Source organism: Artemia sp. Qi Xiang Cuo, chromosome 8 (assembly GCF_049724085.1).
Source record: "Artemia sp. Qi Xiang Cuo chromosome 8, ASM4972408v1, whole genome shotgun sequence".
Classification (NCBI taxonomy): domain Eukaryota; kingdom Metazoa; phylum Arthropoda; class Branchiopoda; order Anostraca; family Artemiidae; genus Artemia; species Artemia sp. Qi Xiang Cuo.
The window spans coordinates 62,392,702-62,405,201 of record NC_142801.1 but is presented as its reverse complement, the minus strand read 5'-3'; the positions used below and the strand labels follow the sequence as shown (position 1 = coordinate 62,405,201).

General features: G+C 34.5%; 1 protein-coding gene across 1 annotated transcript in view; it reads left to right on the top strand.

Moving 5' to 3' along the window:
• LOC148949675 (uncharacterized) overlaps positions 1–12,500 on the top strand; it is a 177,707-nt gene that overhangs the window by 89,173 nt on the left and 76,034 nt on the right. The window contains exons 6-7 of the mRNA XM_089092753.1: positions 471–637; positions 8,356–8,517. Coding sequence (XP_088948879.1) covers positions 471–637; positions 8,356–8,517 — 329 coding nt within the window. The remainder of the gene's footprint in view (positions 1–470; positions 638–8,355; positions 8,518–12,500) is intronic.

The window sequence follows — 12,500 nt, the reverse complement described above, 5'->3', positions numbered from 1 at the left end:
ATATTTTGTATAAAAATATGGCTCTGTCTAAAACCGGATAAGTATTGTGGTCAACAGTCTTGCAGAGGTTCTGCAGTCCTTAGGCTGCACGAGGCTCGCAAAAAAAAGAAATTCTTGCAAGTAAAGATCCCATTTCGGAGTGCTGAATTCTCAAACCAAGCAAAAGCTTTATTGAGAGGATTATAAATTTCTTTTTATTTTAATTCCTATTATTTTATTTTACCAAATTCCAATTCTAGGGATTTCTTTTTATTTTAGGGATTTCATTTATAAATTTCTCATCATTCTACTTCCTTTTATTTTGTTTTTACCAAAATCCAATTCTAGGAATTTTTTATTACTTTAGGGATTTCAGTTGTAAATTTCTTATTATTCTTATTATTCAAGTACGATTTTGTTATTATTCTTGAATTAAAATTTTTTCTTATTCTTCTTCCCTTTGTTTTGTTTTTACCGAATTCCAATTCTAGGGAAGACCAAACAATCTTTAATGATTTGTCGGATCCTTTTGAAGAAGGAGTTGACATTCAGGAGTTGGAACGACAATTCGGCATCGGTCTTGAAACGGTACCGTCTGAGAATGCTGGAAAATGGTTGAATCCATCACCAGCGCCAGAAGTCACCGGTTCTTATCAAGGTACAACTTCTGATTAGAAATATCGTTGCGAAAAATGAAAACAAAAGAACGGTTATCCCTCAACGTTACAAAATCCCTATTTAAAATTAGATAAACCAAGCTTTAGGGAAGGCTCACATTGCTACTTATTAAACTATTACTTCAACTCAAGTTTATTCTAATGTTTTGCTTCAAAGGAAGAAATTGGCTATTATTAAAAATTGGCAAAAGTACTTCTTATTAATATTAACCCAAAACATGCTGTAATCTAAGTCAAGCAGGTGCGTACGCTTTTTTGGGGGGAGGGCACTAATTCGAAAAAAGGGCTAAAATAAAAAACCATTTACTATTGAAGTTCGTCCAAAGTTTGTTCTTAAAAGTGGTGACACAAATTCTACAATCAAAGTCAGAGAGATGCGCAGGTTTTACTGGGTGAGGATAAACTTTGAAAATGGGCTAAAATTGAAAAGAACAATTAAAAAAAGGGCTAAATTCGAAAGTATTTCCTAATAAAATTTAAGCAAAATTACTTTTTATAAGTAGTGACAAAATTTCAATAATCTAAGTGATGCATGTGCTCAGGTTGTAATATGGGAGGGGACTACTTCGAAAAAAGGGCTAAAATTAAAACTACTTAGTATTAAAATTTGTCCAGAGTTTGTTCTTAAAAATGGTGACAAAAATTCTATAATTTAAGTCAGAGATATGTGCAGATTTCATTGGGGAGGTAAATTTTGAAAAAGGGCTAAAATTGAGAGGGCCAAACAAAAAGGGGCTAAAATCAAAAGTGTATACTAATAAAATTTAAACGAAATTAATTCTTATGAATAGTGCCAAAAATTACTATAATTTAAGTGAGGCATGTGCGCAGGTTTTATTGGGGGAAGGGCACTACTTCGAAAAAAGGGCTAAAATCAAAACTGTTCACTATTAAAATTTGTCCACAGTTTGTTAAAAGTGGTGACAAAAATTCTACAATGTAATTCAGGAAAACGGAGGCTTCATTGGGGGAGGATAAACTATGAAAAAGGGCTAAAATTGAAAGGGCCAAATGAAAAAGAGCTAAAATCGAAAGTGTTTACTAATAAAATTTTGGCGAAATTTCTTCTTATAAGTAGTGACAAAAATTAGTATAATTTAGGTGAGGTAAGTGCACTACTTTGAAAAAGAAGGGCTAAAATCAAAACTATTTAATGTTAAGTTTCCTCCGAAGTTTTTTTTTTTAAAAGTGGTGTCAACAATTCTATAATCCAGGTCAGACATAATCTACAACATGTTACTACAAGAAGTAACATGTTGTGTTACTTTTTGTAGTACCATAGACGCCAAATAACGTTGTTTTGGTGATGCAGTTGTTCCTTATAATTAGAAATCAATCAGCAGCACTTATTCGAAAACTGATCATGTATTACTTCGTTCAATACTGTAGACACCAAATAACGTTATTTTGGTGATCCAATTATTCAGTATAATTAAAAATGAATCTACATCACTTGTTTCAAAAAGTCATCACTTATTACTTCTTCTAATACCATTGACGCCAAATAACATTGTTTTGGTGATACTTAATTACTTAACGCTCTTGCTCAGCAGGGTCGCCAGCGTAGAGGGAACTGGTTGACAGCGCTGCTTTCTTCTCCAAGTAGTCCTGTCCAGGGCTAAGGATGGGGTCTCATTTGGGTCGATGTTGAGGTTGAAGAGGCGTTGATTTATAACATCAGCCCATCTGGTGCGCGGCCTCCCTCAAGGAAGTTTCCAGATAATCGAGGGATTGAAGGCCGATATGACCCTTGCAGGGATAGTTGGCCGGAGGCAGAGTAAGTGGCCTTACCATCTTAGAGAACGAGCTTCTATTTGGGTGGAGAGATTTGCTAACTTGAAGGTCCTCAGGATCTTATTATTGCAGATCTTGTTATACCATTTGAAGCCTTCAACTCGACGCAAGTTTCTAGTTTGGATCGCATCGACCTTTCTTAGCTGTGTCTTGGTTATCAGCCATGTCTCAGAAGAGTACAGCATGATGCTTGCGACTGTGGCGTTGTAAATACGGGCTTTTGTAACGGACCGTTTCAGCCTTTCATTATAATTAAAAATTAATCAGCAGCACTTGTTCAAAAACTAGTCATGTGTTACTCCTTGTAATACTGTAGATGCTAAATAACGTTATTTTGGTGATACAATTATTCATTAAAATTAAAAAATAACCAGCAGGATGTGTTGAAAAATTAATCAAAAGTTACTTTTTTTTAATACTGTTGATGCCAAGTAACGTTATTTTGGAAGTAGAATAATTGATTATAATTAAAAATTAATCAGCAGCAATTGTTCAAGAACTAATCATGTGTTACTTCTTGTAATACTGTAGACGCCAAATAACGTGATTTTGGTGATACATTTATTCATTACATTAAAAAATAACCTGCAGGATGTGTTGAAAAATTAATCACAAGTTACTTCTTTTAAATACTGTTGATGCCAAGTAACGTTATTTTGGAAGTACAATAATTGATTATAATTAAAAATTAATCAGCAGTAATTGTTCAAAAACTAATCATGTGTTACTTCTTGTAATACTGTAGACGCCAAATAACGTTATTTTGGTGATACAATTATTCATTAAAATTAAATATAACCAGCAGCATGGACTGAAAAATTAATCACATGTTACTTCTTTTAACATGTCAAGTAACGTTATTTTGGAAGTATAATAATTGATTATAATTGAAAATTGATCAGCAGCACTTGTTCAAAAACTAATCATGCGTTACTTTTTGTAGTACTGTAGACGCCAATTAACGTTGTTTTGGTGATGAAGTTATTTCTTATAATTAGAAATTAATCAGCAGTACTTGTTCAAAAACTGATCATGTATTACTTCTTGCAATGCTGTACACACCAAATAATGTTATTTTGGTGATACAATTATTCATTATAATTAAAAATCAAGCTACAGCACGTGTTAAAAAAGTAATCACTTGTTACTTCTTGTAATACCATTGACGCCAAATAACATTGTTTTGGTGATTCAGTTATTCATTATAATTAAAAATTAATCAGCAGCAGTTGTTCAAAAACTAATCGTGTGTTACATCTTGTAATACTGTAGACGCTAAATAACGTTATTTTGGTGATACAATTATTCATTAAAATTAAAAGTAACCAGCAGCATGTGTTGAAAAATTAATCACATGTTGCTTCTTTTAATACTGTTGATGCCAAGTAACGTTATTTTGGAAGTACAATAATTGATTATAATTAAAAATTAATCAGCAGCCGTTGTTAAACTAATCTTGTGTTACTTCTTGTCGACGCCAAATAACGTGATTTTGGTGATACAATTATTCATTAAAATTAAAAAACAATCAGCAGAATGTGTTGAATAATTAATCACGCGTCAGTTCTTTTAATACTGTTGATGCAATGTAACATTATTTTGGAAGTACAATAATTGATTATAATAGAAAATTAATCAGCAGCACTTGTTCAAAATCTAATCATGTGTTACTTCTTTTAAAACTGTTGATGCCAAGTAACGTTATTTTGGAAGTACAATATTTGATTATAAGTAAAAATTAATCAGCAACCCTTGTTAAAAAACTAATCTTGTGTTACTTCTTGTAATACTGTAGACGCCAAATAACGTTATTTTGGTGATACAATTATTCATTAAAATTAAAAGTAACGAGCAGCATGTGTTAAAAAATTAATCACATGTTGCTTCTTTTAATACTGTAGATGCCAAGTAACGTTATTTTGGAAGTACAATAATTGATTGTAATTAAAAATTAACCAGCAGCCGTTGTTAAACTAATCTTGTGTTACTTCTTGTCGACGCCAAATAACGTGATTTTGGTGATACAATTATTCATTAAAATTAAAAAACAATCAGCAGAATGTGTTGAATAATTAATCACGCGTTAGTTCTTTTAATACTGTTGATGCCAAGTAACATTATTTTGGAAGTACAATAATTGATTATAATAAAAAGTTAATCAGCAGCACTTGTTCAAAAACTAATCATGCGTTACTTCTTGTAATACTGTAGACGCTAAATAACGTTATTTTGGTGATACAATTATTCATTAAAATTAAAAGTAACCAGCAGCATGTGTTGAAAAATTAATCACATGTTGCTTCTTTTAATACTGTTGATGCCAAGTAACGTTATTTTGGAAGTACAATAATTGATTATAATTAAAAATTAATCAGCAGCCGTTGTTAAACTAATCTTGTGTTACTTCTTGTCGACGCCAAATAACGTGATTTTGGTGATACAATTATTCATTAAAATTAAAAAACAATCAGCAGAATGTGTTGAATAATTAATCACGCGTCAGTTCTTTTAATACTGTTGATGCCAAGTAACATTATTTTGGAAGTACAATAATTGATTATAATAGAAAATTAATCAGCAGCACTTGCTCAAAATCTAATCATGTGTTACTTCTTTTAAAACTGTTGATGCCAAGTAACGTTATTTTGGAAGTACAATATTTGATTATAAGTAAAAATTAATCAGCAACCCTTGTTAAAAAACTAATCTTGTGTTACTTCTTGTAATACTGTAGACGCCAAATAACGTTATTTTGGTGATACAATTATTCATTAAAATTAAAAGTAACGAGCAGAATGTGTTAAAAAATTAATCACATGTTGCTTCTTTTAATACTGTTGATGCCAAGTAACGTTATTTTGGAAGTACAATAATTGATTGTAATTAAAAATTAACCAGCAGCCGTTGTTAAACTAATCTTGTGTTACTTCTTGTCGACGCCAAATAACGTGATTTTGGTGATACAATTATTCATTAAAATTAAAAAATAATCAGCAGAATGTGTTGAGAAATTAATCACGCGTTAGTTCTTTTAATACTGTTGATGCCAAGTAACTTTATTTTGGAAGTACAATAATTGATTATAATAAAAAATTAATCAGCAGCACTTGTTCAAAATCTAATCATGTGTTACTAATTGTAATACTGTAGACGCCAAATAACGTTAATTTGGTGATACAATTATTCATTAAAATTAAAAAGAACCACCACATGTGTTGAAAAATTAATCACGTGTTACTTCTTTTAATACTGTTTATGCCAAGTTACGTTATTTTGGAAGTACAATAATTGATTATAATTAAAAACTAATCAGCAGCACTTGTTTAAAAACTAATAACGTGTTACTTCTTGCAATACTGTAGACGCCAAATAACGTTATTGTGGTGATACAATTATTCATTATAATTAAAATTTAGTCTGCAGCACGCGTTAAAAATGGTATTACTTCTTGTAATACCATTGACGCCAAATAACATTGTTTTGGTGATGCAGTTATTCATTATGATTAAAAATTAATCAGCAGCAATTGTTCAAAAACTAATCATGTGTTACTTCTTTTAATACTGTTGATGCCAAGTAACGTTATTTTGGAAATACAATAAATGATTATAATTGACAATTAACCAGTAGCAAGTGTTAAAAATTACTCACATGTTACTTCTTGCAATACTTTTGACACTAAACGTTATTTGCAAACACAATGAAAAAAAAGAAAAATAATGATAAAATAAATTGACCAAACATCAAAAAAAAAATTTTTTTTACTTTTGGAATTAATTATGACGGGATGAAACAGGGGGTGTAACCTTGTAATAAATTAAGCACAAACATTTAAAAATGACAAAAAACAGGACATATCCCTAGTTAGAATGACATAACAATTTTAGGTCCATGCATCGTTTCTTTTTTTTTTCGCCAGTGGCGAAAAAAAAGCCAGTGGCGAAGACAGATTAGATTACTATTATGACTAGTGATGCTAATTACTACTAGATAGATTACTACTAATATGAGAATTGCTAGTGACCCTAGATTAGATAGATTAGACCCTAGATTAGATTAGACAGTGACCCTAGAGATTTCGATTTAACCCTAGATAGATAGATTACTACTAGATAGATTAGGTTACTAATATGATTAGTGATACTAATTGTTACTAGATAGATTACTACTAATAGGAGAATTGCTAGTCCGGGATTTTAATTGGCAATCCAATTTTGCTTCTGTAGAGCACTTTCAGTGGAGTCACTTCATAAAAATTTAAAGGGAGGAAAAACGTATTTTCAAAATTGGGCGGGGGGGGGGCAATTTTGTTGCTTTTTTCGATTTTTCAATCGAAAAAATTCGAAAATCGAAACTCGAGATTGGGGCATGAGAAAGTGGCTCAGCTAGCGTATGTTCAATAAGGGTACTTTAAGAGATTGTATGGGCTGCATAGATTGACTCATTCCCAGTTTTTAAATGGCGATCTAGGTTTAAAAAATTTGACTAGTCTAAATGATTAAATTTTGGTATAGAGTCGTTCAGTTACCGAGTGACAGATTGCTTAAGGTAGCTTATTAAGATTTGCTCTTGCAGGGGATTAAAAGATCACTCCCCTGCGGAATAATGGATATAAATGAGGACTAATGGATATAAATGCAAATTGGGAGAATAAGATTAAGATACTGCTAGAAAATCCCAAAAATGGAGTGAGGAGATAAAAAAACAAAAACATTAAAGTTTGATAAATATGTTACGGCAGTTTATGGGTAGGAGTTATAGCTTATGCTGAATTTGCAAGTTATTTGACTTCGTGGATGCAGCTCAAATTGCCTTCCAATAAGCGCAAGATTTAAAAGATATTCAATAGAAAGATGTTCCAGTGAAGACAGGTATTCTTCCCCGTTTTGCAAAATTAAAGAGGATGATTAGGTGGATTGCTTGAGTAAGTGCCAGGGTTGATACTTCCAGGTGTCTTCAATAGTACGTCGCCTCAGTTTATTTGGAGAATAGCGAGGTATTTGGAGATTTTGCTCACTAAAAAGAAAAAAAAAGTATTAAGTAAATGTAGGATTTCATTTAAGTGTTTTTTGATGATGGCTGATGCAAGTTCATTATATTTGTGCTTTTTTTAGTATGATCGCTGATGTAAGTCTATGATATTGGTGCCTTTTTTGTGTTCATGGCAGTAATTTTGGCTTTAAAATACACTTATCTATCTATCTGTCTATATCCTTATTAGCAGTAAAGCTCGCTGGATGACAGGTAAAAAAAAAGAGAAGAAAACAGGCGGTATATACTTTTTTGTAGGATCGGAATTCTTTTTCCCTTTTTCCCTCAATCTAAAATTTGAATAGCCCCCCCCCCCCCAAAAAAAAAGAAAAGAAAGAAAAAGAAGTACTACTATCCTTGACAGTTTCAAATCCCCAGTCATGGGACAAAACAAGGTAGACTTACCAGAACTATACCTTTGTAAATACTCATAAGGAGAAAAGATCCATCCCTCCACTTAATTGAATTCTTTATCTATCTTCACAAGTAAAATAGGCTAGTATCGATTAATTATTCAACAAATGCCAATTTTTTTCAGAGAAAGGAATTAATTAAAAATTTTGCTTTTTAATGACGCTTTCACCGGGCTTGAATCTTGCAACCCCAAGATTGAGAAACGGATACTCTACCTACTGATCTAGCCAGGCTTGATGGTTTGTTTTACACCATTCGGTGTCTTTTAGTAAGAAAGCAAAAAAAAATTCTATAGACGGGATTTTGCTACAGCTAAACACTTACGGATTTTATGTATAGTAAAACAGTACGGATTACGTATAGTTTGCCATTCTATATCGCCTTTCCTTTCGGTCCTCTGTATCACTTCTTTCTTTATATCATATAATAGTGCATAACTTTATATAAACCTCTTTATTAGGTGAGTTAGCTCCACCTACAACACACACCGCGTTCATGCCGCATGTACAACCTCTTTTTAATTGTCCTGCGCTTCCTTACGAGGGACCGACCACGTCAAGCCACACCTATGATCCAGTTAGTAATTTGGCAGAAATTGCAAAAGGACCAGTAATGTACTCAGGTAAGTAACCCCGTTTGGGATGGGGGGTCTCAGTTAACATGACACTAAATAACAATATGGTCAAAAACAGGTAATAATAACTAAAACCTAAGACAGAATTGCTAATCAAAGTTCAGTACCTCCATTGTTTGGCATTTGGTCTACGTTAATACTTTGTATATTCTAATTTTATTTATGTTTGTTCGTAAAAATGAATGATTAGCAACAGTGGTGGATAACCTGTTGATGATCGAAGAGAATTTGGAAGTAGGAATAACGGGATTCTGGTGACAAAAGAAATATCTTGAGATTTGAGTATTACGACTACTATTAGTAACAAGTCATAATAGCACCAAGGTACCTTGGGCCACTACACCTGTACACGTTCCTCTTCTCATTCAAAGCTGCATTCTTTAGTCCTTCTCATGAAATTAGTATTTGTTTGAAGTAATACAGTTAGAAGATTGAAGGTAACACAGCTGTGCACGTTCCTCCTTTACCTAAAACATTCTTCACTTCATCCAATGAAGTTAGTATCTGTATGAAGTCTTAACACGTTCCGCCTTTACCTCAAAGCTTCATTCTTTACTCCTTCCCATGAAGTTAGTATTTGTGTAAAGTCTAACACAGTTAGAAGTATTAAGTTAACACATCTGTATGAAGTCGTAAAACAGTTGAGGCATTAAGTTAACAAAGCTGTGCACGTTCCGCCTTTACATCAAAGCTTCATTCTTTACTCCTTCCCATGAAGTTAGCATTTGTATGAAGTCTAACACAGTTAGAAGTATACAGTTAACACATCTGTACACGTTCCTCCTCTACCTCAATCATTCCTTACTTCATCCAATGAAGTTAGTATCTGTATGAAGTCTTTAACACAGTTGAGGCATGCAGTTAACAATGCTGTGCACGTTCCGCCTTTACCTCAAAGCTTTATTCTTTACTCCTTCCCATGAAGTTAGTATTTGTATGAAGTCTAACACAGTTAGAAGTTTGAAGTTAACACACCTGGACACGTTCCTCCTCTACCTCAATCATTCTTCACTTCATCCAATGAAGTTAATGTCTGTACAAAGTCTTAACACAGTTGAGGGGTGAAGTTAACAAAGCTGTGCACGTTCCGCCTTTACCTCAAAGCTTTATTCTTTACTCCTTCTCATGAAGTTAGCATTTGTATGAAGTCTAACACAGTTAGAAGTATGAAGTTAACACATCTGTTACATCTGTACACGTTCCTCCTCTACCTCAATCATTCTTTATTTCATCCAATGAAGTTAGTATCTGTATGAAGTCTTAACACAGTTGAGGCATGAAGTTAACAAAGCTGTGCACGCTTCCGCCTTTACCTCAAAGCTTCATTCTTTACTCCTTCCCATGAATTTAGCATTGGTATGAAGTCTAACACAGTTAAAAGTATGAAGTTAAAACATCTATACACGTTCCTCCTCTACCTCAATCATTATTTACTTCATCCAATGAAGTTAATATCACAGTATGAACTCTTAGCGCAGTTGAGAAATGAAGTTGACAAAGCTGTGCACGTTCCGCCTCTACCTCAAAGCTTCATTATTTACTCCTTCCCATGAAGTTAGCATTTGTAGGAAGTCTAATACAGTTAGAAGTATGAAGTTAATACATCTCTACACGATCCTCCTCTACCTCAATCATTCTTTACTTCATCCAATGAAGTTAGTATCTGTATGAAGTCTTAACACAGTTGATGCTTGAAGTTAACAAAGCCGTGCACGTTCCGCCTCTACCTCAAAGCTTCATTCTTTACTCTTTCCCATGAAGTTAGCGTTTGTATGAAGTCTAACACAGTTAGAAGTATGAAGTTAACACATCTGTACACGTTCCTCCTCTACCTCAAATATTCTCTACTTTATCCAATGAAGTTAGTATCTGTATGAAGTCTTAAAACTGTTGAGGCATGAAGTTAACAAAGTTGTGCACGCTCCGCCTTTACCTCAAAGCTTCATTCTTTACTCTTTCCCATGAATTTAGCATTTGCATGAAGTCTAACACAGTTAGAAGTATAAAGTTAACACATCTGTACATGTTCCGCCTCTACCTCAAAGCTTGTTTCTTTACTCCTTTCTATTAAGCTAGTATTCGAGAAAATAAAATGAGATAATCAATATAGCTTGCTTCATTTGAGGGAGCTGTAGTAAGTTTTTTTTTTTTTAATAATCCGCTTAGTTAAAAATTTTTATCATTGTAAACTCATTTCCATGTGGCCACCGATCGCCGGGCGAAACTCGTTTTAAGATATTCTTGGCGGGGAGTACCCTGCTCAAGGTAGTCCAAACGAGCTGTACTTCGGCGAGTTAATCGCAAGGGCTTTGCTTTATCAGGAACGAGCTTCGATAGCTCCTCCGATGGAGGGTTATACAAGTACTTATAGAAAACCGACATGGACGTCACATCGAAACGTTCCTGGACCAGCTGTTGGGTTTTAGCTTTCGTGTTGCCCGAGTGTGCTACACACTCTGCTATGTTGTGAATATGTCTGAGTGGAGTTATATGGTTTTTTGGTGCACCAGCAAAGAGAGGGCAGGTATAGTTCTTGACTGGTTTGATGTACGAATTGAAAAGTGGCAGAATAGAATCATCAGGAAGAAAACTTTTTCATCTTAGGATAACGCCTAATTTCTTGTTACAAGAGGATCTAATTCTACTGAGATGCTCAGTCCATGAGAGATCCCAAGAGAAATTAACTCCAAATAGGCGCAGTGTATCAACTCGCGTTATTACCTCTCCTTTGAAGACGAAATCAACATGAGCCCTCATATTACGCCCCTTAGAAATTAGGAGCTCTTTCGTTTTTGATGTGTTAAAACTTACAAGCCATGCATCTGCCCACGCCTCAATTTTCACCAGGTCCGCCTGAAGCTCCTTGTTGGGTTCACTGGGATCTTCGTCTTTTGCGATTGATGCTATTGTTGTTGTGTCATCTGCAAAGTGGTGAGGTTTTTTCACAAGGTTGTCTCCTAGTTCGCTTATGAACACCAAGAAAAGAGTTGGCCAAATAATACTTCCTTGTGGTACTCCTGATAAAAATGGGTGTTACTTTGATATGAAGCCATCGAGGACAACTTGCAACGATCGTTGACGAAGAAACTCAGCAACCACGTCAAATAGTCGACCATGAATTCCATAGGCTTTCAGTTTACAAAGAAGTCCTTTGTGCCATACACGATCAAAGGCTTTTGCAATGTCAAAGGAGAGAAGGCGAATATCGCGTCTCTGAGAAAGGAGCTTAACCCACTCTTGATACTGGGCAATCAAACAGTCTAACGTAGACCGTTTTCTTTGAAAACCGTATTGCGTGTCTGCCAACAGCAGATGTGACTCAAGGTATTTGTAAAGGGTCTTATTAATGACGCTTTCGTAAACTTTATCTACGCAGGACAGCCGACTTATTGGACGATATGATCTTATATTAGTAAGGTCAGACTGTGCTTATGGAATAGGGACCACATGAGCAGTTTTCCTGGTTTTCGGAATTAATCTTGTTGCAAAGCATTTTTTATAGAGAGAGACGAGCGGACCTGCAAGTTCAAGGGCACATCTCCTAAGTATGAGATGCGGAATCTTGTCAGGTCCTGAAGCTTTGATGACATCCAGCTGGCTTAGCGTTCTGAGCGCCTTCCTAATAGTTATGTTAACGCTGGTGATTTTTGCATCTGTTTGTGGTGGAAAGGGGGGAGGGGAGATGCCGTCTTCATTAAGTTGGAAGACCTTTGAAAACGGTTGTACAAGAGCATTTGCATTTTCCTGGCCTGACTGGATTATCGTCTCTTCAACATGAAGCGACGCAATTGATGTTGATTTAGATGACGGTAGTGCTTCTTTGACGACCCTCCACCCCCGCTTTGCAATGGCACTTTTCAATTTGTCTACAAGATTGTGCTTGTAATTGCCTCTAGCTTGACGTACAGCTTTAACAGACTCGTTTCGAGCGCTAATAAAAGCAGTCCGGTCCTCGTCGGATTCAGTTGAAC